This window comes from Tachyglossus aculeatus, chromosome 15 (genome assembly GCF_015852505.1).
Source record: "Tachyglossus aculeatus isolate mTacAcu1 chromosome 15, mTacAcu1.pri, whole genome shotgun sequence".
Classification (NCBI taxonomy): domain Eukaryota; kingdom Metazoa; phylum Chordata; class Mammalia; order Monotremata; family Tachyglossidae; genus Tachyglossus; species Tachyglossus aculeatus.
The window spans coordinates 8,197,719-8,222,310 of record NC_052080.1 but is presented as its reverse complement, the minus strand read 5'-3'; the positions used below and the strand labels follow the sequence as shown (position 1 = coordinate 8,222,310).

The 24,592-nt window shown below is 44.5% G+C and overlaps 1 protein-coding gene across 3 annotated transcripts in view; it reads left to right on the top strand.

Annotated features, from left to right (window-relative positions):
- Positions 1-2,330, top strand: part of FRMPD4 (FERM and PDZ domain containing 4) — a 254,040-nt gene extending 251,710 nt beyond the window's left edge. For 2 of the 3 annotated variants that reach the window (XM_038757339.1, XM_038757340.1), the window contains exon 17: positions 478-2,330. In XM_038757339.1, coding sequence (XP_038613267.1) covers positions 478-1,835 — 1,358 coding nt within the window. In that variant the 3' untranslated portion in view covers positions 1,836-2,330. Of the gene's footprint in view, positions 1-472 lie in introns of all 3 variants that reach the window. The other variant, XM_038757341.1, reaches the window with a different exon arrangement.
- Positions 2,331-24,592: the final 22,262 nt, after the last annotated feature.

Sequence of the window (24,592 nt, the reverse complement as noted above, 5' to 3'; positions counted from 1 at the left end):
CCCTTCTTTTTCAGAAGGTCAAAACTGCACCTCTTCATACCAGGTGCAGTCTTGGTAAAGGGCTGTCACCCAAACATGTAGCACATTCCCCCGGACACTCGCATTAGAGAAGCAGCATGGCACAGTGAATAAAGTGTGGGCCTGGAAGTCCGAAGGTCAGGGACTCCAATCCAGGCTCCACCACTTGTTTGCTGTGTGACCTTGGGCAAGTCACTTCACTTCTGTGTGCCTCAGTTACCTCATCTCTAAAATGGGGATTGAGACTTTGAGTCCCACATGGGACAAAGGACTCTGTCCAACCCGATGTGCTTCTCTCCACCCCAGTGTTTAGTATGGTGCCTGGCACATAGTAAGCACTTAACAAATAACATAATAATTATTATTATTAACTCTATGGTTGCTATCTGGGTAAAGGTAATAATCGTGTCAGGGAGATGCTTAATGATTCTCTCTGTCTTTCTACTACCCCTAGTGTAGCTTTCACAGAGCCTGGGAAAGAAAGACGAGGAGGCATGCCTTCGGCTTTTTCTCAACATCCAAAAGCTGACTCCATTATGCTGTCATCCAACATTCACTCCGAATCCAAGGTGCCAAGTCAAAACCACGACTCTAAAGATTTTCCCACAGCGAAGCAGGCTTGTGGAGCAGCGGTGAGCATCCAGCCACGCGACGTGAGGGGAGGAAGCTTCCGAATGCCGCCCAGCAGAAGCGTACTGAGGCGCAGCAGCAGCGTCATTACAGGATCTCCGGGCTTTGAAATGTTCCTTGAGCGACGGAAGCGGATGATGGCTCACTCGAAGGGCCCGGACATCCCGGAAGCAGACGGATCCAAGTCAGAAAAAAGGGCCGAGCTCCCGCTGGGCCAAAAGTTGACCAAAAGTCACTCACAGAGTTCTCTGAACTTGAGCTTGGAAGGTAAAGATAACAGCAAGGCCTCAGTCGGGTGGGCCCAGAAGGTCCTGAAGCCGTACAGGACGCTGCCCCCTCGGAGGCCGGAGGCCGGAGGTTGGGGATGCCGCGGCCCGTTCAGCTACTGTTTCCTGAGCAGACGGAGGGAGGTGGACGAGGACGATGAGGAGGACGAGGACGTCGGCAGAGATGGCCGCCGGCTCACCTGCCTCTACCGACCGCAGATATCGAGCAAGGCGTCGGGATCCGCCCGTCCGTCCTCGTCCCCGGAGGTGGAGATGACCATCGTCGTGTCCACCGGGGAGATCTCTTACCGTGGCCCCGGTGGGGGCAGCGGGCCGGGAGACCCCGGGGAGTGGGCCAACCGGGACCTTGGCTGTCTGGCTTTCGACGCCCGGATCGCGAGGATCAACGTGCTGAAGGCGAACACGTACGCGATGCCCGACGGGTTCCTCGCCGCCCAGAACGACGCCAACGAACTCCTGTGCCTGGTCCGCGGCAGCGTCGGGGAGGGAGGAGAGGCGCGTCCCGAAGCCTACGACATCCTTGACCTGTCCCAGTACAAACAGCTGTTATCCGTGGAATCGAGGCAGTTGGGAAGTGCCTGCAGGCAGCTGGCCGTGGCTGAGAAGAGCCCCGAGGAAATGCTTTTAGCTATGACTTCTAGCTTTCAAGTCCTCTGCTGCTTAACAGAAGCCTGCATGCGATTAGTTAAAGTCGTGAACTCGAAAACACAGCAGCAGGAAATTGTAGCCAAGATCAAGGAGGTGGTCGTAAACTACATCTGCCTTCTGAAAGCTGCCCAGGCAGCAATAGGCCAGAACAACAGTGACCCTAGCGTTAAACTCTTAGCTCCACATTCAACCACCTTGGCTGCTATTGTAAGCACACTAACACGGTCTCTTAAGATGCTTTTAAATAAATAAAGTCTGAAAGTCACGTCATAACCTACCTTTGCAAAGCCATACCTAAACGTTTATTTACTGTATGTGTAGGATGAACAAATGTAACAAACCCCACTCTCTGTATATTGTTATTTTATATAAAATGAGAACAAGGATTTAAAAAAAAGTTGCGTTACCCGACAATGGACTGAGTTGATCAGATGAATTCTGTTTTTATATATATGTACACATATATATAAGAAGTATACCAGAAGGTCATGACGGTCGGCTATTTTTCATATAGTCTAATCTACAGTTATATTTGGTGACCTTTTAAATACCGCAGTCAAAGAAATCATACATCCTGCCTCTCCTCCCTCCAAGTTTATACTTGGAGGCCCATCCCATTCGGTGTAGAAATAAGAAAATGAAATCATAATGTACATAAAACAGTATTTAATGTTTTAAAATTATAATTTTTAAGCATTGGAAAGAGCAAAAAGATGTTTAAAATCCAAGAGGCTATTATAAATTACTAGAGACTATATATATAAAATAAATTGACTTTTGTTCATATTGCCCGGTTACTCACTGCTTATTTTCTAGACCTCCAGAGTCGTGAAAACCCAGGCTTGGCTTGCTTAACTGCAGTGCTTTCAGAGAGCAGGCTGCGGCAGATCAGCACCTCAGGCACAGTGGAGTGAAGGGTCTGAGAGCAGGAGTTACGGGTAATTTCTAGAAAGACAATCCCAGGGAATAAAAGGTTTGTTTCTTCTCTGAGGACAGGAGGTTTTGTCTCAGTATTCCCAACTTCTTTTGCAAAAATGAACCCGAAATAACTTATCTGCCGGGGTTTCAAACGATCCCTGATTGAATCGAATGAAGGAGATCCAAAACTGGAGAAGAAATAGATTGATTTGATATGGCCAAAAAATCTGTTTCCTATACAAAAATTAAAATATAAGAATGGATCCTCCTTTTGTCCGCTCCGATGGGCTGCTTGAGCTCTCTCTTATATTGAGGAATGCTTCAGAGAGTTTTATGCTGTGCGTGAGCTGAACCCTATTAAAAACTGCTCCAAGTAAATCCTATCCAACAAACTCGCCTAGGCGCAGAGGCCCATCCGTTAACACATCTCTGTTAAACCCAAAGCCCACCTTACCCTATATGGTGAATACAGAAAATGATTAAAATATAATTGACTTGGCTTTCAAATTTCCTCCCTCCAGTTGGTCTGGATTTTCCCAGGCATAAGGTATTCCTTGGAAGTACAAGCAGTCTTTGGATTTATGACCCGACTGGTTCCTGAAAAACTGCATCGAGTCGAAAAGTTGTAAGTCAGAACCAATTTTCCCATAAGGACAGTATTACGAATGGGTGATTGGTTCCTGAACCAAATTCAGATACCCAATTTTGGCGGGGGGACAATATTGTGAATGGGAGATTGGGGCCTGAACCCAGGTCGGATAACCCAATTTTTATCGGAATTGTGTACTCAATTATAGAAGGGTAATATAATTAAATCAGTCATTCTATAGTACCTATTAATGTTTACCCTGTGCAGAGCACTGTACTGAACAGTACTGTTAATAGACATAATTCCTGCCCTCAAAGAGCTTACAACCAGCAGGGGAGACAAACACTAAAATCAATTACAAATCGGGGGGAGGAAACTGTGTTTAAAATTATCTACAGGAGTCCCACCGGGCAGTGGGTGATTGCGTATCCAAGTGTTCAGGGCCCATGGAAGGCAGAGGGGTCAGTAGAGGTGGGAATGGGGTGAGGACACAAAAGATAAATTAGGGAAGGGCCTCCTGGTGGAAATTTGGTTTCAGAAGGACTTTGAAGGTGGAGAGAGTAGTCATCTGCTGGGAGTGAAGGGGGAGATTTCCAGGCAGGCAGGAGGGTGTGAGCAAGAGACCGGTGGTGGGAGAAGAGGAGAAAGAGGTCCCATGAGTAGGTTGACTAGAGAATACATTCATGCATTTATATTGTCAGAGTGGTTTCAAGATAAGATACCTGGCTTTAACCACACTGGAAGTAAGATGGACCCATCCACCCTCCCTGGGATCTCCACCTAGTGATCAGGTAACACCGTCTTCCCTTGAATCCAACTTCTCTCACTTTGCCCTCCCAGTCCTTTTTAAAATTCCCATTATGGCTTCCAAAATTGTTTCTTCAGTACCCTGTGGCTCCCTTGGGCCCCTTGTCGATTTATTGCCTGCTCCCCTGGAGCTCATGCCACCGAAGGGGCTAACGTTGGAAAGTTGAAACCAATGTGGCGTAGAGTAAAAATGAGAAACAATAATGCTGTTCGCCTTCACTCGAAACATTTAAGTCCACTCCCTCTAAATTGGGCTTGTTACTATTGCGGTGTTTTTTTTTCAGGCCACTAGAATTGGTGATATGGAAAATCACTGTTGATACACTCTTCAGTGACCTCAATTCCAGCAGCAGCTAAAGGTGACTAAGGTGACTGCTAGGGATGAATACCCAGCTCCCTGGGGTCAGCAGTGTTCCTTCAGCAACGTTGCTGCATTTGTGCAAAACATTTCTTGAAGTGTGACAGGTTTTGAAATCAGAAATGATAGTTCCGATCCTACAACCACATATTTAGATGGTAAGTGGGATTTCGAAATATAGACTAAAAGCAACTGTTGTTGTCTAGCATAACAAGGAAACTCTCAGGCCACAGCAAGGTCCTGAAATGATGCACTCCTCAAGTACTAGACATCGGCCTGGTCCGCCAACAGGGACTGGAACCAGGTGTGGCCAGCAGTGTTGATGTTCAGTGAGGTTCCCAGACAGTCTGTCTCCTTGTAGGAGCAGTCCTGGGCAGCAGAATTGCACCAGGCAGCTCCCTGCCTCAGTAGTACATTGTTGTTTCTGTTGTCATTGTTGCTCTGCACACAGTAAGTGCTCAATAAGTACGATTGATTGATTGTCTCAGTTCGCCTCTGCCCAGCAGGGCCAGATGTGCTGACAGTCTCGAGATGCTCTTCCACCTCTTGCCCTGTGAATGGGAAGGAGTGTGGGAAAGCAAGATTTTCTTTGTATTTTTGTTGGGAGTTTTTTTGGTATTTGTTAAGTGCTTACTCTGTGTCAGACACTGTAGTAAGCATTAGCGTAGATACAAGGTAATCAGAGCGGACACAGTCCCTGTCCCGCACAGGGCTCACAGTCCTGAGGGTGAACGGGTATTTAATCCCCATAATACAAATGAGGAAACTGAGGCATAGAGAAGTTAAGTGCCCAAAGTCACACAGCAGGCAAGTGGCAAAGCCAGGCCTAGAACTCAGGGCCTGCGACTCTGAAACTCTTGCTCCTCCCACTGAGCCACGTTGCTTCTCATTTTACCAGTATATCACACTAGCAATAAAAAAGTCACACTAACAGTGCGTTAGCATCAACCATTTCATATTATCATTGACCCTTGCCCTCAAAATATTATCTTAAGCCTAAGAGAAATCATCTGCTGAAAGAGCAATATTTACAATCAAAACTGAATTTTTGACCTGGAACAATAGCACGGGATTTCATTCCTCCTGCAAATTGTCTTTCATGGCTAACTTGAAAGAGTGATACTTTGTCAGCTACTTTGGGATTTTTGATTCACCTTCTAATACTAGTTCTGAAAATCATCCAGCCTTACCTCGAAACACGTAGAACGTCATTCTGGTGGGTGCCGTTGTGGATTGCGCTGTGCCGGCAGATCCCCCAGCTGGAAGACGTCCTTTCTTTGCACCTTCTTTCGCCATGGATCTAGCTATGTTTATGGAGTTTGTTCCTCACCTCTACCAAATTTAGAGATCTTTGCTGGGACTGGATTGGGTAGATATCAGGTATGGCTGATGCTTAGAATTTGAGGATGTTATTTTTGTTTATCACTAACCCAACTCTCTTTTCTGCTTTGAACTAAGTCATTTTGAATTTTCTTTTGTGCCTGGCTGCAGGGTGGCCTAGAGGTACCTTATCTGACCTGCCCCCACCCCTGAATATACCTTCCATCCCTCCTTTCCACTCTCACTCTTTCAGAAACATGGGACAGCCCTACTGCGTATCTTGAAACTATGGTCCTAGATATGAGAGGGGAAATATCTTGACATACAGAAGTGACCTCTTTCATAGGAGATAAGTGTCGGGTTATTCATTCATTCAATCAATCATATTTATAGAGCGTTTACTGTGTGCAGAGCACTGTACTGTCTTGGCTTATCTTTCATTTATCCAATTAGCCATAATATTAAGCAAAATCCACCAAGCTGTGTCAGAGATAATGATATTTTATTTGAGTATCGGAATTTCAAGCTCCATTCTCCAACAGAATATTTTTATCTCCAGCCTGTTGAGGGGATTCTGCATAATAAAACAGCTCACTGAATAAAAAGGTCAATTGAGAGTAGCAAACGTCCCAAGGTTAAAAATCTTTAGCACATATGCATGTGCGGTTGTCAGGCGTGATCTGCATGTGCTCACTGGATCATTTCAGATTCCAGTAGGATTGTGTCCAACCCAATTTGCTTGTATCCACCCCAGCGCTTAGTACAGTGCCCGGCAGATAGTAAGCGCTTAACAAATACCATAATTATTATTTGATCCCCAGTGACTGGAACTGAGGTAAAAACTATTACTGCTACTTTTAGCATTTTGACCCTCTCTCCAGTTCACAAACGTCTTTTGCGCTCTGGTTGGGCTGATCCTGCAATTTCACAACTATGTGTGGGCTTGGGAGAGAACTGTGTATCACACTGAGGCTGGAAGGGAAACCAGGTTTGCTCGGCCTGAATGCTGGTTCCCACCAAAGCCCCCTGTTTCCCCCCACCAACCACCTGGCCTTAACTTTTAAGCTACACTGGCTCAGCCACCTACCTCCAGTCATGGCCTCCACAGGAAGCAGCAGACTGTGCTGTTCTCTTCTTGGGCCTCCTTATCATTCCTTTAGCTCTAAGGGGCCATTGTGTCTTCCCTTCAGTCCACTAGTTAGAGAGAGAAGCCTCCATGCCTGATTCCTTTTCGACTCCCGATTTCACTTCTATTGCCCCTTGAGAAGGGAATACTGGAAAGCTTTAGGAATCCAATCTCTGTCTATGGACTCTTCTACCCATTTGGCTCCTATAGCATCTCCTGTGCCTAACTTACTGTGCCTTTGGTAGACGCAGGAAAGCCACTCTGCTCCGATGAAGGCTGTTAAAACTGAAGAGCTGCTAGATGCTGAAGTTCAGTGAATGTTTCCTTTCTCAGAACCATGGTCAGAAGCCACGGCAGTGAAGTGGGTGACGAAATGTATTGTAGGCATCTCAACTGCCCACTCATCTGTGAAATGTTCCTGCAGTGACCTGCTGAGTGGTCTTAGAGGTCAGTGACTCTAATTATGGTGCTGTATTGACTTGAAAGGCTTTTATTAGGTCCATGTGCATCAGGTGCTTTGTCAGCTTGGCATTTTTTAGCAACTGGATCATTCCATTTCACTCATTCTGGAGTGAAATTACAAGTTTTTCTGACTAGTAGCCCAAACAGTCGATGATTTGCTAGTAATTTTAACTCTTCTGTGTCTATTCGGAGTTGCCAAGACCAGGGCACCACAGCTTCTATTCAGGTATCTGATGGAGGCTTCATGCGAGAGTATATTTTCCTGAGGGACGAAGGGAGGAAGAATGCCAAGTTTTGTCTCCCTGCTGCCCACCCATCAGGGGGCAAGAAGCTGGGAGCCTCCTGAGACGCAGCATGGCTTAGTGGAAAGAGCACGGCCTTCAGAGTCAGAGGTCATGGGTTCTAATGCCTGCTCCGCCACTCGTCAGCTGTGTGACTTTGGGCAAGTCACTTAACTTCTCTGTGCTTGTTACCTCATCTGTAAAATGGGTTTAAGACTGTGAGCCTCATGTGGGACAACCTGATTAACCCAATATACCTATTTACCTGAAACCCCAAATCCACCCCCAGGATAGCCAAAGACTCCTTGAAGGAAGTGCCTTGAAACTGATGCCATTCTTTTCTAATTAGAATCTGAATAGACTATGAACTAGAATAGGCAAGAAAGCCTTAAACTAGAAAGCTGCCAAAAGCAGAGGCAAAGTTGAGCTACAGTTTAATGTGCAAGATGACTCCCCAGGGGAGAGTGTTAGACTCATTGCTGAGCAGTAAATTAATAATTTTCATTTCCAAGCAAATATGTTTATTGCTGCTTTTAAAGGCATTCTTTAGGAAAGAAGATTTTCTTACCAAACTCCCTTTTTAAATTAAAATGTGCCATCGGTAACAACTGGTAATAGTTTTCCTTTGCCCTAAAGTTTTCACTGGTTATTTTAAAGTTTTTAAAGGATATGACATTTCTCATTCACGACCCGATGACTGGTTAATTGAATATTAAAATCGTTCTTCTCAAGACCCATCTGGGTGATTAATTGAATTTCAGGAGCACACAAGCATTTCCTGAGAACCCCTTCCAGCTGACCTTTTCAAAAGCAGCAATTGCACATTCCTGGAATATGCAGAAATTACCTAATTCGTTCCCTCCTGAGAGAAACGTTTCTAGCAGGATCTGTGAAAAGCAGTGCTCCTGATCCTTAATCCAAAAGTTCCCCTGCTTTGGCTGCTGTTTTTCCAGAACCCCGGGAAGAGCAGGAGTGGTAGTAATGGTATGAATTGAGAACCCCCTGGGTGCAGGATACTGGAGTAAGTGCTTGAGAACGTTCCAAAGAAAGAAGAGATCAGGTTCCCCGTGCTGAAGGATCTCACTTAGCCGTACTTAGCAAGTACATTGTCCTGCACACAGTAAGCACTCGATGAATACCATCAATTAACTGATCGATCGATTACTCCCTTAGCAAGCCTCCAAAGGGCCTGTTCTTTTCCCCAACTCCTGGCAGTTCCTCTGTGAGGTTCCAGGCTGCTTTAACCTAACCACAGCGAGGCAGGGTTGGGAATTGGCTACGGTCAACCTAGGAAGCAATGCCCAGGGCACTTGGGATCCCAAAACTGTCAGCTGGGGAGCAAGAGCAATCTCCTTATGCCATCTTTACCGGAAAAAAACTCTGCTTTGGGGCCTGCAGAAGTATTTCCCTGGAAGAAGTTAATAAAGGGAGAAGAAAGGTTGGAAGAGAGATGTGATCCCAGGGAGTCGCAGACTGACCGTAGACTAGGACATTTGGGGAGGTGTGGCTTCTCTTTTCCTGGCACAGACTGAATGAAAATCAGTTTTATGGGCTAGAAAATGATTATGGCTTCATACTAGAGCTATTTTTTCCACAACTAGAGCTCTTTCTAGCTTAACAGAAACACATTGCTTTCTTATTCCATTTTTCTCTCTTAATGAAGGGTGGGAGAAGTAAGACTCCTTCCATAAAAAGAGTAATCATCGCCAGCCAAAGGACTGCAACCTTTGAATGAGAAGGGGAAATGAGGCTTAGTTGGGGAAGGCTTCTTGGAGGAGATGTGATTTCAGGATGGCTTTGAAGGTGGGGAGAGTCGGGGGGGGTCTGTCCGATACGAAAGAATCGGGGGAGTTCCAGGCCAGAGAGATGACGTGGACAAAGGGCTGGTGGTGAGAAGATGAGATCAAGGTGCAGTGAGTAGGTTAGTGCTTACTACAACCCAGCCTTCAGATCTTGGTCCTCTAGCACCAAAGTAAACTACATAAAAGGACCTAGCAAAAAGCACCTCAAGAGGCTTGGAGTTGCTGGATTCCTTAGGAGTCTGTTTGAAAATGGCTGGTCTAAATATCGACACATCTTTTGCATGGTAAAAACCATTGGTGTCAGTAAAACTATCTGTAGTGTTCCAAAAGCGCCCTGCGCTTGGTTGATTATGACTCAGAAAATGCCTGGTGGCTTTGTTTGAAAAAAGGGAAAGACCCAGATTCTACAACTAGGATGAGTCTGTTCACCTGAGACTTTGTCAGGGATTTGAGGGGGTCAAAAAAACTCTGCCCCAGGTAACTCTCTTACAATGAACCTATCCTACTCTTCACATAAGGGAGAATCAACCTCTCCAAGCTCGCTGTGAGCAGGTAATGTGTCTGCTTATTATTACTTTGTACTCTCCCAAGTGCATTGCCCTGCACACAGTAAGCGCTCAATAAATATGATTGAATGAACCTAATTCTTTTGCAAAAGACTGAAGGTCCTTTTCCCCGTTTACAGGCTGGGACAGAGTAGATTATATTTTACAAGTGAAGACTGGCAGCCACAATTAATAGCCTGTTTATTAACGTAATGTTACACTTCATTCCAATACCTGAAAAAGGTTAAAAGAGCCAACTAAATACAATCATGCCTATTAGGGGTGTCAAAGGAACGAATTCCCATAGGAAAGATTTTATTATTCTTTTTTCACACCGTCTTCCACAGCAATTTTTACTGAGGCGGAAACAAGTAGACCATCTTACAAAATGACGCTTCTTAGGTTTAGTTTGGAAAAACAGAAATGAACGTACAAAATGTGATTCCATCTGGAGGCACAGTGCCAATCTCTGAGTTAGGAATGTTACCCTGCAGAGGTAGTTCATGGGCCAGGGATTTCTCTGATATGAACAATCGGCCTCCTGCAGTTTTTCTGCAGCTCACACTTAACTGAAAGAGTCGGGGGAAGTGAATGTGTGTGAATAGACCTCCATCCACACTTCTGTCTCTCCAGTGTACTTTTAAAAAACATTAATGATCCTTCCTTGCCAGAATGAGAGACGCAATTGTCCCTTCACGTTCTGGTCATTATGCGGTTCTCGGTGGAGCCTGGAAAATGAAGCTCTCAGCCCCCGCAGAGTGACCAGGGGTCTGAGGAGTTGTGAGATCACACAAGGAGCCAAGTGAGCATCTGATTGCAGGATGGCTGGCAATCAGAGAAAGAAAGAAGCTGCTGTAAGGGTCCTTCCTTCACTGTGAGGCACTCTGCTGAGCAGTCCTTTTGGCCAAAACCTTACTCCCCAAACTTCACTGAATAGCTTTTTAATCTGATTTTATTTCAATCCATCAAGCACTAGTTTTCTTTAAACCCATCATTTTCTAGTGGAAGGAGCATAGCCCTGGGAGTCAGGGGATTTGCCCTCTAAACCCAACTCTGCCACTTGTCTGCTGTGTGACATTGGGCAAGTTACTCAATGTCTCTGTGCCTCAGTTCCCTCATCTGGAAAATGGAGATATAATACTCATCCTCCCTTCTACTTAGACTGTGAGCCCCTGTGGGACAGGGCCTGTGTGCTACCTGCTTATCCTGACACTACCCCGGTGATTTTGTTTTAAGGGTATTTGTTAATAATAATGATGGCATTTATTAAGTGCTTACTATGTGCAGAACACTGTTCTAAGCACTGGGGGGGTTATAAGGTGATCAGGTTGTCCCACGGGGGGCTCACAGCCCCCATTTTACGGATGAGGTAACTGAGGTACAGAGAAGTTAAGTGACTTGCCCCAAGTCACACAGCTGACAGTTGGATTTGAACCCATGACCTCTGTCTCCAAAGCCCGTGCTCCTTCCACTGAGCCAAGCTGCTTCTCAAATACTTGTTAAGTACTTACTATGTGCCAGGGTTGTACTAAACACTGGGGTAGATACAAGATAATTGGGTTGGATATTCCCACATGGGGCCCTCAGTCTTAATCCCCATTTTACAGATGGGATAACTGAGGCACAGAGAAGTTAAGTTATTTGCCCAAGGTCACTGCTGAAAAGTGGCAGAGCTGAGATTAGAACTCAGGTTCTCTGACTCCTGGGCCCGTGCTCTTTCCCTAGGACGTGGTGCTTCTTACCACTTGCCTGGCACACAGTAAGCACTTCATAAATGCCACAATTACGGCGTAGTGGATAGAGCTTGGGCCTATCCCTGCTCCACCACCTGTCTGCTGTGTGTCTTTGAGCAAGTCACTGCATTTCTCTGTGCCTCGGTTACCTCATCTGTAAAATGGGGATTGATTGTGAGCCCCATGTAGGACAGCGATGTCTCCAGCCTGACTTGCTTGTATCCACCCCAGCACTTAGTATGTACATTGTATGCCCTTTACAAATAGCACAATTATTATTATTATTATTATTATTATTATTATTATTATTTAGCAGGCAAATGACCATAGCAACCAGCAAGCTCAGGAAAGGATCAAGCCAAAATGTTACGAGCTGCACTGGGCCCAAGCAGTCTGATGTTGTTGGATAGACATTCTGTAATTCCATAATAGCATCCCAAACCTGTGGTAAAAACGTGTGTTTTAGCAGAACTGGGTGTATTCTATTATGAGGTGTAGAATAGGCTGCCATGCGTTATTCTTTGCAAATTCCTGCCATCTAGTGTCAAATGACATCCACAAGCCACTGTACAAGGCAACTAAGTGTTCTGCTGATCTTGAAATAATCAGTAGCTCCTAGAACATAACAAGTTTTTATAATCCCTGTAGTGTAAAAGAGAGAAAAAGCATAATGTAAGAAACAGAATAAATCAAACAAGAATAATTTAAAAGGAAGAGATTCAAGATACAAGATTAAAGAAGGCAATTCGGGGGACTGTTCCACCGGAATCATTATTTTTGCAGGCTGATAAATCAGAGTTAAATCCTCCAGCACTGGTCCCTCTGTGGGAAATCATCCCTCAAAGAAGATGCCTCCCTAAAGGGTTTGAAAGCCAAGGGAGGAAGTGTTAATTCCTCACACATCACCAGGATGGGGAAAATCTCAGGAACGATGGGTGCCAGCCTTCATTCCCAGGAGAAAGATTTTAGGGCAGTGGAGGTAAATGGAGTCATAGACATAGCAGGATAATCTAAGAAGAGTAGTGGGCTGGAAAATATGTTCAACTTTTTAGTCCTGGATCTTCTGCAGTCTAATCGATTGTTCTTAGGCAACTCATCTAACTGCTCATTGTTTCAGTTACTGAGCCTATAAAACTGAATTATTTTGGCAGTTATAAGCTGTTGGATGTGTTTCGACTGGATTTAGTGTTTTGTTTTTCTTTACCTTTCTTCCTTTTTTTTTCAGTCTTTCTTCCTCCCTACTTCTCTCCTCCCAGTGCTTATTAAATAGCATAACTATCATTGATAATAATTGTCATTATTAATAATAATTGCTATTATTAATAATAATTGTTATTATTATGGCCTTTGTGAAGTGTTTACTTTGTATCAGGCCCTGTACTAAGAACTGAGGTGACTACAAGAAAATCAGGTTGGACACAGTCCCCGGTCCCACGTGGGGCTCACGGTCTCAATCCCCCTTTTACAGATGAGGTAACTGAGGCACAGAGAAGTGAAGTGACTTGCCCCAGATCACACAGCAGACAGGTGGCAGGGCTGGGATTAGAACCCATGACCTTCTGACTCCCAGGTGCATTCTCTACTACGCTATGCTGCTTCTCATTATTATTATTGTGGCAACAATAAAGTCTAGTAAAAAGTGTTCTAGTTAGAGAGCCAGCACAACAGTATGGCTCTGTCCACTTAGGCCTCATAGCTGCAAGCCTGACAAGGGTCACTGCCATTCTCAAGGAGAAACTCCCTGTTGTGACCAGATCTCTTCAGGTAAGCAACTCTAACTTGTTCCACCCTCCCCAGCCCCTGCCTCAGCCTCCCTCCCCAGGCTCTGGTCCTACCCCTCCCCTCCGTTGCAGCCTCACTTCCTACTCTTTCACTCTCCTGGCCACATTCCCCATCTTTCATCACCATCTCCTCTGTACCCCCTTGCCAGGTTTGGGAAGGGAGAATGGGAAAAGGACAAAGATGGAGATGGGATGATAGACTGGGAGGAAGAGGAGTGTAAATTAAAAAATAAAGAGGGAGATGGGATGGGGGAAACTAAAATAAAAGGTATGGGAGGTAAGCATTTAAAAATTGCTTACCTCTCCACAGCTGCTTACAACCAAACTTCCTCCCCAGGAATGGCGGCAACACTGAGCAAATTTGTTCCTGTTCTCTTCACTCTGACACTACCTGTGGGGCATCAGGCAAGTTCCCTTACCTCCCCATGCCCCCGCTCATGGGGACAAATACAAAAAAAGCCAACACATGTTTTAAGGTGCTAGGGTAAAGGGGCCTTAAAAATGAAACTAATCCATAAAAATCATGTAGAAGCCTGTGAATTCACAAGTAATGAATACCCAATCTACACTGTCACAAAATTCAGAACAATTGCATTTAGGAAAAATGAATTTCCTAGAGTTTTACCATAAGAGGAAACTAGGGAATAATGATAGGATTTAGTATTGTTTCCTGTGAAGAAATGCAGATGCAAATAGATTGCTGATATAACTGCTCTGTGAGCCTGTAAATCAATGTTGTAAGGTTAGAATCATAAATTGCCTGACTTGTAATTCATCTAGAAAAGAAAATAGAATTGAATGGGCTGAATTATGAAATGAAGCAAATACTAGATTTACGTACCAAACTTCCCTCTCATCTCAGAAGATCCAGTATTTATTTTTAAAACTGAAGATAATTGAACTTTCAGAAATGTAGCTGTGGTTAATATCAGGAATAATATAAATATGCCAGCTTCTTATACAGCTTTCCTCCTTTATCCTGACCAATGATTCCCTTTCGCTGACTGTACGGTTCCCCCAGAAAGATGCCCTTGGAGGCCTCATCGTTAGGAATGTTAGCAGCGAAACGTTGGTTGAAGCAGTTTTTCATTCAGTAATTACTACCAGTGGCAGAACTACCACCAGATCAGGCCCTGGGTGTTAACTGAAGAGGAATGGGGTGGGTTGTATGATCTCAGGTATCCTGGGACTTGTTGTCCCAGAGATAAGGCAGGCCATGGGACCCTCAGAAGCTCTTAGATGCATGCTCCAAGTCATAACCCCATTCCTTGTGATCATTATTTGTCAATCATGCCTTCTTGGCAGCCCCTCAAAAGGTACAGCCATGAATCTGCTCCGTCACAACCACCAGTCCTACCTAGAGTTCTCCAAGTGCTGGACTGTCTCGTGACAAATAAGAGGAACTACAGGTCTTTCTGGTGTTCGTTTGCATTGTGGTTGAGAAGACTACAGCAGCCAAGATAGGCAGAATCCTCTCAGATTTTTTTCCAACTGCCTTGGAGTTTGCTTCCAGTAGACAAGATAAGAATGGAAGCAGTTGCTGTGAGTCTAGCCGATAGACGGCTTGGAAGAAGGCGGGCCCTCTGACCCCTGAAAGATGGTTCTAGCATTATCTTCCAAGCAATTGTGGCCTCCTGGAGAGCATACTCTTCCCTCCTTTTCACTTCTTTCTATAATATTTCCTGTGACTTAATTCTATCTACATATTAAGGTTTATAAATATTAATCCCTTGCATGCACACGGTACAAAACAACATTCATGTGCCAGAAATACTAAGAGCGAAATTCCTCCTTTGGCAAAAGTATTAATCATTGATTTCCCTCTCATTGAACTCCGGTTACAGTTTTATTTTATTTCCCTCATACTTGCACTTTTATTCAGAACTCCTTTGCCAATTTCCTTGTGGCTGATTTCACCCATTTTTTTTATTGTTTTCTTACAGAATAATCAATTGGATTGAGGACAGATGGAAAGGCAAAAAAACTAGGAAATTGAAATGCAAGAGATGTAAAGCAATAGGAAAATGAAATAAAAGTCTGACTACTTGTCAGTTAACTTTTATCCATTAGGAAGTAATCCTTTCTGACCATCAGAGTCCTTTAATTTGGTCTTCAGAGTCCCAGTGGAAGCCACCTGAATTTTTCAGTAGGTTGGGAAACTTCTTACACGGATCGTCTTAGTGGCCAGGCATAGCAGAAAGCTAAACTATCTAGTGAATTCAAGGAGATAAGAAGCCAGACTGGGCCAAAATAAAGCTTTTAAATAAGCCTGTCCTTGGCCTGAATCACCTATTTTAGCTGTTTACCCTGTTCCAATTCCCCATTACTGAAACCTTCATACCATTCTGCAGATAACAATCTGGTTTAAAATGGGGATTCTATCAGGTGAATTAAGAGGAAAACACCCCTCAGCTAAGTCCCAGTTTTCTGTGTTAAACCCTTGGCATTTTGAAAACACTGCCTGTAAATTGAATGGAAACTTATTTAAGCATATTAATGAATTTTAAAAACATTGCATTAGGAGTCCAGAGGACGGAAATTTCACAGACTATACTTTTGTAACTAAAAGGTGAATTCTAGGTCTGTTCTATTTCGCTGTCTGCCCATTCAGTTATTTCAAGACATAAAACCCTTGACGGAGTGCAATTCAAGTTAATAATTGATTGTGTGACTTTTGCCCTAAAGAAGGTTCTGTAGATTATTATTTTTTATCTTGAGCTAGTTCTCAAAAATGAAAAAGTGGTTCAGGAACATCCTTTAGTGGAAATAATTTTAAAAGGTCAGGCAGGCCACAATATACTTTCCAGCACTCAGGACTGGGAAAAATACAAGAAGTGGATATCAGGTTAGATCACCAAAAGAAAGCATAAAACAGCAGCAGCCTTGGGGAAGGTAAAATAATCTAAAGCTGGGAAGGGGACACAAAGGCCACTAAAAAATACTGTTGAATTGTGTCAGGCCAGAAATGGGGAGTGGGAAAATGGCATTCTTTTGGTAGGCAGGAAGGAAAGCGAACAACAGATGACTGTGAAAAGGCGGAAACTTTTAATGATTTTCACTTTGGCCCATAAGATCAGATGTGAAGAGTTAACTGGGGCCACTTCATTTAGGATGCCTCCTTGGAAAGGCAAATTCAAATAAGGGAAGCCTTTTTCAACTGGAAGAATTTAGACTAAAGGGCCCGAGGACAAACATTTTTAGGTATTGTAGGAATAGGTCACTATTTTGCCAAACCAGTGGCTACTTGTTTTTTGGGGGGCGGGGCGGGGGCGGGCACAGCTTGGAGAATTAAAAAGTGGCAAATACTGTCCCCCTTTTTTTAAAAAAAGAAAAGATTTAAAAAAAATGACTTGGTACAAACATGTCTGTTTAATATTGATACCTGGGTAGAAATTATTTTGTATCTATCCCAGTACAATGCTTGACATATAGTGAGCGCTTCACAAATACCAATAAGGAAAATAGAAGAAATGATCGATTTCTCAAAATTTGTAGTCTCCTGGAAACATATAAGGCAGGGCTGGGGTGGCTCAAAAATGACTCACATAATTTGCGATGGGTGTGGGCTGGGTTGTAGGAAATCAGTGAGGTAAGAGGGTGCAAGTTGACTGCTTTAGAGCCGAAGGTATCTGTTTCCTATTTGATCCAGAGGTAGATGGGCAACCCCCAGAGGCTCCTGAGGAGTGGAGAGATGTGGACTGAACTTTATTTAGAAAAATGATCCAGGCAGCAGAGTGAAGTAAGGACTGGATTTGGGAGAGGAAGGAGGCAGGGAGGTCAGTGAGAGGCTGAAGCAGTAGTTCATGTGGATCATCACAGTCACAGTTTGATAGAGAAGAAAGGGCAGGTTTTAGCGATGTTGTGACAGTAAAGTGACAGGATTAGGTGACAGATTGAATATATGGGTTGAATGAGAGAGAACCGAGTCAAGAATAATGCCAAGGTTACTGGCTTGTGAGACAGGGAGGACAGTGGTTTGTCTACATTGATAGAAAAGTCGCAGAGTAGCCAGGGCTTGAATGGGAAGATAAGTTCTGCTTTGGACATGTTAAATTTGAGGTGTCAGCGGGGCATCCAAGTAGAGATGTCCTAAAGGCAAGAGGAAATGTGAAACTGCAGTGAAGGAGAAAAGTAGGTTTGAGAATCATCCACATAGAGTTTTGTTTTGTTTTGTTTTTTGGTATTTAAGTGCTTACTAGGAACCTGACACCACATGAAGCGCTGGGGTAGACACAAGTTAATCAGGTTGGACACAGTCCCTGTCCCACGTAGGGCTCACAATCTCAATCCCCATTTTATAGAAGAGGTAACTGAGGCAGAGAAGTGAAGTGATTTGTCCAAGGTCACGCAGTAGATGAGTGGCAGAGATGGGATTAGAACCCAGGTCCTTCCGACTCCCAGGCCCGTGCTCTATCCACTAGGCAATGCTGCTTCTGTAAGTTAAAGAAGTTGAAGCTAAAGAAGTTGAAGCTGTGGGAGTGAATGAGTTCTTCAAGGGAGTGGGTGTAGAAGGAGAACAGGAGGGGACCCAGATCTGAGCCTCTAATTGTCTTTAGAAAGGTTGGCATACTTTAATTCTAAGTTGGAAATGACCAAAAAATACAAACCTGTAAAGCCAGGTCACTTTAGTTTGTTACTGCAATGGAATAAGTATAATGAACTCATTATGGGCAGCGAATGTGTCTACCAACTCTGTTGTATTGTACTCTCCCAAACGCTTAGTACCGTGCTGTGCACACTGAAAAAATGTGATTGATTGCTTGCTTGTCCAGATGACATGGGACTAGAAAACATTCTTAAGTTTATGAACTGTTATTTCCATTCGAGGAATTGATGCATCTGTCTTGGCATGATGTACAGTCTGCTGAACTCAGAAGAAAACATTACTTCTCTGCAATTTTATTAAACAAGGGCCATGACAATTGTGAGGCCAGACAGAGCGGGAAGCGGGTTTGCCTAGTGAAAAGAACAGAGGACTGGAAGTCAGAAGACCTGGGTTCTAATTCTGGATCCACCACCTGACTATGTGATCTGAAGCAAGTGGATTAATTTATCTTTACCTCAGTTTCCTCAGCTCTACAATGGGGTTTAAACACCTGCTCTCCCTTCCCCTTGTACCGTGAGCCCCATGTGGGACAGGGACTATGTCCGATCTGATTATTAGTATCTACCCCAGTGCTTAGAACAGTGTGTGGCATATAGGATGCTCTTAAGAAATACCACCATTCCTTATTACTATTTGTCATATTCATCTTTTAAGCACAATTCCACAGTTCCAGCACATTTTCAGCACTTACATCCCAGTCCCACGCAAGAAAAGAAATAGGTCTTTTGAATTCTCAATTGAAACAATATTTTCCTTATATAAGTATTGATTTTTCCTTTTATAAGTCTGCTTTCCCTTTTTTAAAAAGTCAAGGGACTGTGACTATTGGTGGTGATGATGACAGGGAAAGTGACCCGTGAGCCCTAATCCCACCAAGAATTTACACAGAGGAGTCGACTAAAGCAGGAGTCCTTTTTTATTTATTATTATTTATTATTTATTTATTTTAAGGAGTCTTAAAGAGAAGCAGCGTGGCTCAGTGGAAAGAGCCCGGGCTTTGGAGTCAGAGGTCGTGGGTTCAAATCCTGGCTCTGCCATTTAGCTGTGTGACTGGGCAAGTCACTTCACTTCTCTGGGCCTCAGTTAACTCATCTTTAAAATGGGGATGAAGACTGTGAGCCCCCCGTGGGACAACCTGATCACCTTGTAACCTCCCCAGCGCTTAGAACAGTGCTTTGCACATAGTAAGCGCTTAATAAATGCCATTATTATTATTATTATTATTATAAAGCAGCGGGAGTCCCTGCCAGCTGTGGTCTCATTGCAACAAGTGAGTAAACAATAATTGTGGCATTTATTTAGTGCTTACTATCTGCCAAGCACTTAACTAAGTGCTGTCCCACTTGGGCTTCACAGTCTAGAGGAGATAGGAATTTAATCCCCATTTTACTGATGAGGAAACTGAGCCACAGAGAAGTTGTGACTTGCCTGAGGTCACACAGAAGGCAGTTGGCAAAGCTGAGTTTGGAATCCAGGTCCTCTGATGCCCAGGCCCACGCTCTTTCTGCTGCTTCTGAAATAGACTGAGCTGAAGTGACCCCCAGCATTGTGCCAGTGGGGTGTCACGGTGTCATGAGACAATAGCCACTCTGGTTCTCACCACTCACGTTTGCCAACTGGTTTTCCAGATTCCTGCTGAGCTGATGAAACTGGCAAGGTGGTTTTTGTGCCAGAAACCTTCCTCAATGATGGTGTAACTTTTACTCTAGCTTTAACTCTGAGTGAGGTGCGACTCATACTTTGGGAGAATTAAGAGGTCGGTAAGGGGGCTGTTACGGTAATCCTCGGGCTAGTGAGGGTTTCTATCACTGTGCTGTTTGTAAGGATGGAAGAGCTGGCGGGATTTAGAGTCAGGCTGAACGTGGGAAGGTAAATGCAGAGACGAAGGAAAGATGGCATCCAGGTTGTGTTGATTCCTGGACAGACACGACAGTGGTGTTGTGCGCAGGAATGGGAAAGTTAGAAAAAGAAGGTTTAGGAGGAAAGCTGGGAAGTTTGGGTTTGGACATCTTGAGCTTAAGGTCCTGGCAGATCATCCAGGTGGAGATGTTCCAGAGGCAGGATGAGAGAAGAGGGATTTAGCTGGAAAGCTGAACAATTGAGGACCAATAGTGATTATTGTGGCATATGGTAAGCGTTTACAGCGTGCCAATCACTGTGTCGAACACTGGGGTAGGTACAAAATAATCAGGTCAAACAGTCCCTGTCCCACATGGGGCTCACAGTCTAAGCGGGAGGGAGAATCCTCATTTTTCAGGTGAGGAAACTGAGATGAATGGTTGAGTGACTTGTCCAAGGTCGCATAGCTGGCATTGGAGTTGGGATTAGAACCTAGATCTCCTGACTCCCAAGTCCATACTCTTTCCACTAGGCCACATGGCTTCTCTGAGTACCCTGAGGTCCTGGTGCTGACGCTCTTTAGGGGCTTGTGGGACTTAGGATAAGGAGGAGTAGGGAAATCTGCTCTAGTCAGATTTATAACAATAATGATTATGATGATGAAACTGGTGAGGTACTTTATTGTGTGTTAAACACCGTACTAAACGCTTGAACAGATATAAATTTAACCCAGTTTGGTGCAGTCCCTGTCCCACATGGAGCTCACAGTCGGGGTAGGAATGAAAGCAGGTATTTAATCCCCATTTTACAGTTGCTAGAACCGAGGCACAGAGAAGTTAAGTGACTTGCCCCAGGTCACACACAGCCGGCAAGTGGTACAATCAAGATTAAAACCCAAATCCTCCAACTTCCAGGCCCGTGCACTTTCCATTAGGCTCTGCCGCTTAACCAGAACTCTGGTCAGATCCTTCCTTAGATGTGGAGATGCCTGGGCCCACTAGCTAGGGGTGTGATTTATCGGTTCCGCACTGTACTCGGTTTGGTTGCGTTGTTTCTACCCCAGCACTTAGTACAGTGATTGGAATAATTATTTCAATAATTATTCAATAAGAATTCAATGTGTTATTATTATCATCATTACCTACTCCAGTGGGGCCAGATTTTCATTTTCAGAATATCCAGGTGCTCACACTCTAATTTTTGTTTGAGGCTAGAGACTGAGCCAAGACCCTTTGCCGTGGCGTGGCATGGCGGCCACGTCTCTGGGCCTCAGTTACCTCATCTGTAAAATGAGGATCGAGACTGTGAGCCCCATATGGGAGAGGGATTTTGTTCCACCCAATTTGCTCATATCCACCCCAGTGCTTAGAACAGTGCCTGGCACGTAGTAAGTGCTTAAAAAATATAATATTATTATTATGGTTTTTCAAGCACTTATTACTGCTACTGTCATTATTTTTTTTATTAGGGGCAAGGACCTGTGCCGGGGGGGGGGGGGGTCATTCTTTTTTCTGATGGTGATGGTATTTGTTAAGCACTTACTATGTGCCAGGCACTATATTACGTGCTGGCGTGGGTACAAGCAAATCGGGTTGGGCACAGTCCCTGTCCCACGTGGGACTCACAGTCTCAATCCTCATTTGACAGATGGGGCTTCTCTGAGGCCCAGAGAAGTGAAGTGAGTTGCCCAAGGTCACACAGCAGCCAAGTGTGTTAGAGAAGCAGTGTAGCTAAGTGGAACGAGCACGGGCCTGGGAGTCAGAGGACGTGGGTTCAAATCTCCGTTCCATCACTTGGCTTCCGTGTGACCCTAGGCCAGCCACTTCACTTTTCTGTGCCTCAGTGCCCTCATCTGTAAAATGGGGATTAAGACTGTGAGCCCCACGCGGGCCAACCTGATGACCCTGTATCTACCCCAGCGCATAGAGCAGTGCTTGGCACATAGTGAGCACTTAACAAATACCATTATTATTGTTATTATTATTATTGTTGTTATTATTATCATTATTATTATTACTATTATGATGATGGTGATGATCAAGTGGCAGAGCCGGATTCAGAACCCATGACCAGAAGCGGGTGCTAGCTTCCTCTGCCAAGCAGGAATCGGGGCAGCTGAGTGTCCGAGGGGCAGAGTTAATGGGAGTCAGAGGTCATGGGTTCTGATCCCAACTCTGCCACTTGTCAGCTGTGTGACCTTGGGCAAGTCACTTCACTTCTCTGGGCCTCAGTTCCCTCATCTGTAAAATGGGGATTAAGACTGTGAGCCCCACGTGGGACAACCTGATGACCCCATTGTTGGGTAGGGACTGTCTCTATATGTTGCCAACTTGTACTTCCCAAGCGCTTAGTACAGTGCTTTGCACACAGTAAGAGCTCAATAAATACGATTGAATGAATGAATGAATGACCCTGTATCTACCCCAGTGCTTAGAACAGTGCTTGGCACATAATAAGTGCTTAACAAATACCAATATTATTCTTCTTCTTATTGTACCTACCTCAGTGCTTTGCTTGGCACACAAAAGAAGCTTAACAAATACCGCCATTATCATTATTAAGTATTACAATATATACTTTAGTATTCATTTTAATATTAATGATTGATTATAAATCACATTATCACATTGTTATCAATAATCATAATTTGGTGTTATTATAATTGTTACTTTTAATATTAATGATTAATTATAAATTATATTATCACATTATCAATCATCATAATTTGGTGTTATTGTTATAATATATAATCATAATATAATTATAACATAGTTATGCTATTATGAATGAAATTATCATGCGTTATACCTTCTAAATCATAATTGTAAATAATTACTTATAAATTATTAATAATAATAATATTTAAAAACGCAACCCCGTCCGGATGGGTTCTCCACCTTCTCCAGCCCGGCGATTTGGGAATCTCCTCCTCCCTCTTTCGCCCCCGCCTCTCACCGCCCTGACCACGGGGCAGGGTGAGTGAGGGTAGGGGGCTTATTTTGACTTTTTCATTGCTCTCTGCGGGTAGGGGCTTCGGCTCTGTCGGAGTTTGTGTTGTTGAGCCTGAGTCGGGGCGTGGGCAGGTGCTTGTAGGTGTAGTGTCTTTGTTGGGAGGGGGCTGTCTCGGGTTTGGGCCGAGAGGACACACTAGTTCCAGCTGAATTATAATGCCATTTATTATAATAGCATTTATTAAGCACTTACTACTATTGATAATAACAATGATGGCATTTATTAAGCGCTTACTATGTGCAAAACACTGTTCTAAGCGCTGGGGAGGTTACAAGGGGATGAGGTTGTCCCACGGGGGCTCACAGTCTTCATCCCCATTTTACAGATGAGGGAACTGAGGCCCAGAGAAGTGAAGTGACTCGCCCAAGTCACCCAGCTGACAATTGGCAGAGCCGGGATTTGAACCCACGACCTCCCCATCCCCCTCCCTATCCCCCCCGCCTTACCTCCTTCCCCTCCCCACAGCACCTATGTATATATGCTTGTACATATTTATTACTCTATTCATTTATTCATTTATTTATTTTATTTTACTTGTACATATTTACTATTCTATTTATTTTATTTTGTTAATGTGTTTTGTTGTCTGTCTCCCCCTTCTAGACTGTGAGCCTGGTGTTGGGTAGGGACCGTCTCCATATGTTGCCAACTTGTACTTCCCAAGCGCTTAGTCCAGTGCTCTGCACACAGTAAGCGCTCAATAAATACGATTGAATGAATGAATGAGTGACCTCCGACTCCAAAGCCCGGGCTCTTTCCACCGAGCCACACTGCTTCTACTGTGTGCCAAGCACTGTTGTAAGCGCTGGGGTGGTTACAAGGTAATCGGGTTGTCCCGCGGGGGGCTCACAGTCTTCATCCCCATTTTCCGGATGAGGGAACTGAGGGCCAGAGAAGTGAAGCGGTTTGCCCAAAGTCACACGGCTGACAAATTCCCCCTTCTAGACTGTGAGCCCACTGTTGGGTAGGGACCGTCTCTATATGCTGCCAACTTGTACTTCCCAAGCGCTTAGTACAGTGCTCTGCACACAGTAAGCGCTTAATAAATACGATTGATTGATTGATTGATAAATACGATTGATCCCCATTTTCCAGATGAGGGAACTGAGGCCCAGAGAAGTGAAGTGACTCGCCCAAAGTCACCCAGCTGACAAGTGGCGGGGGCGGGATTCGAACCCACGACCTGTGACTCCAAAGCCCAGGTTATTTCCACCGAGCCGCTCTGCTTCTACTGTGTGCCAAGCCCTGTTCTAAGCGCTGGGGTGGTTACAAGGTGATCGGACTGTCTCACGGTCTTCATCCCCATTTTCCAGATGAGGGAACTGAGGGCCAGAGAGGTGAAGTGACTCGCCCAAAGTCACCCAGCTGACAAGTGGTGGGGCGGGATTCGAACCCACGACCTCTGACTCCAAAGCCCGGGCTCTTTCCACCGAGCCGCGCTGCTTCTACTGTGTGCCAAGCACTGTTCTAAGCGCTGGGGCCCTGCTGAGAGCTCACCTCCTCCAGGAGGCCTTCCCAGACTGAGCCCCTTCCTTCCTCTCTCCCTCGTCCCCCTCTCCATCCCCCACTTCTTACCTCCTTCCCTTCCCCACAGCACCTGTATATATGTATATATGTTTGTACATAGTTATTACTCTACTTATTTTATTTGTACATATCCATTCTATTTATTTTATTTTGTTAGTATGTTTGGTTTTGTTCTCTGTCTCCCCCTTTTAGACTGTGAGCCCACTGTTGGGTAGGGACTGTCTCTAAATGTTGCCAATTTGTACTTCCCAAGCGCTTAGTACAGTGCTCTGCACACAGTAAGCGCTCAGTAAATACGATTGA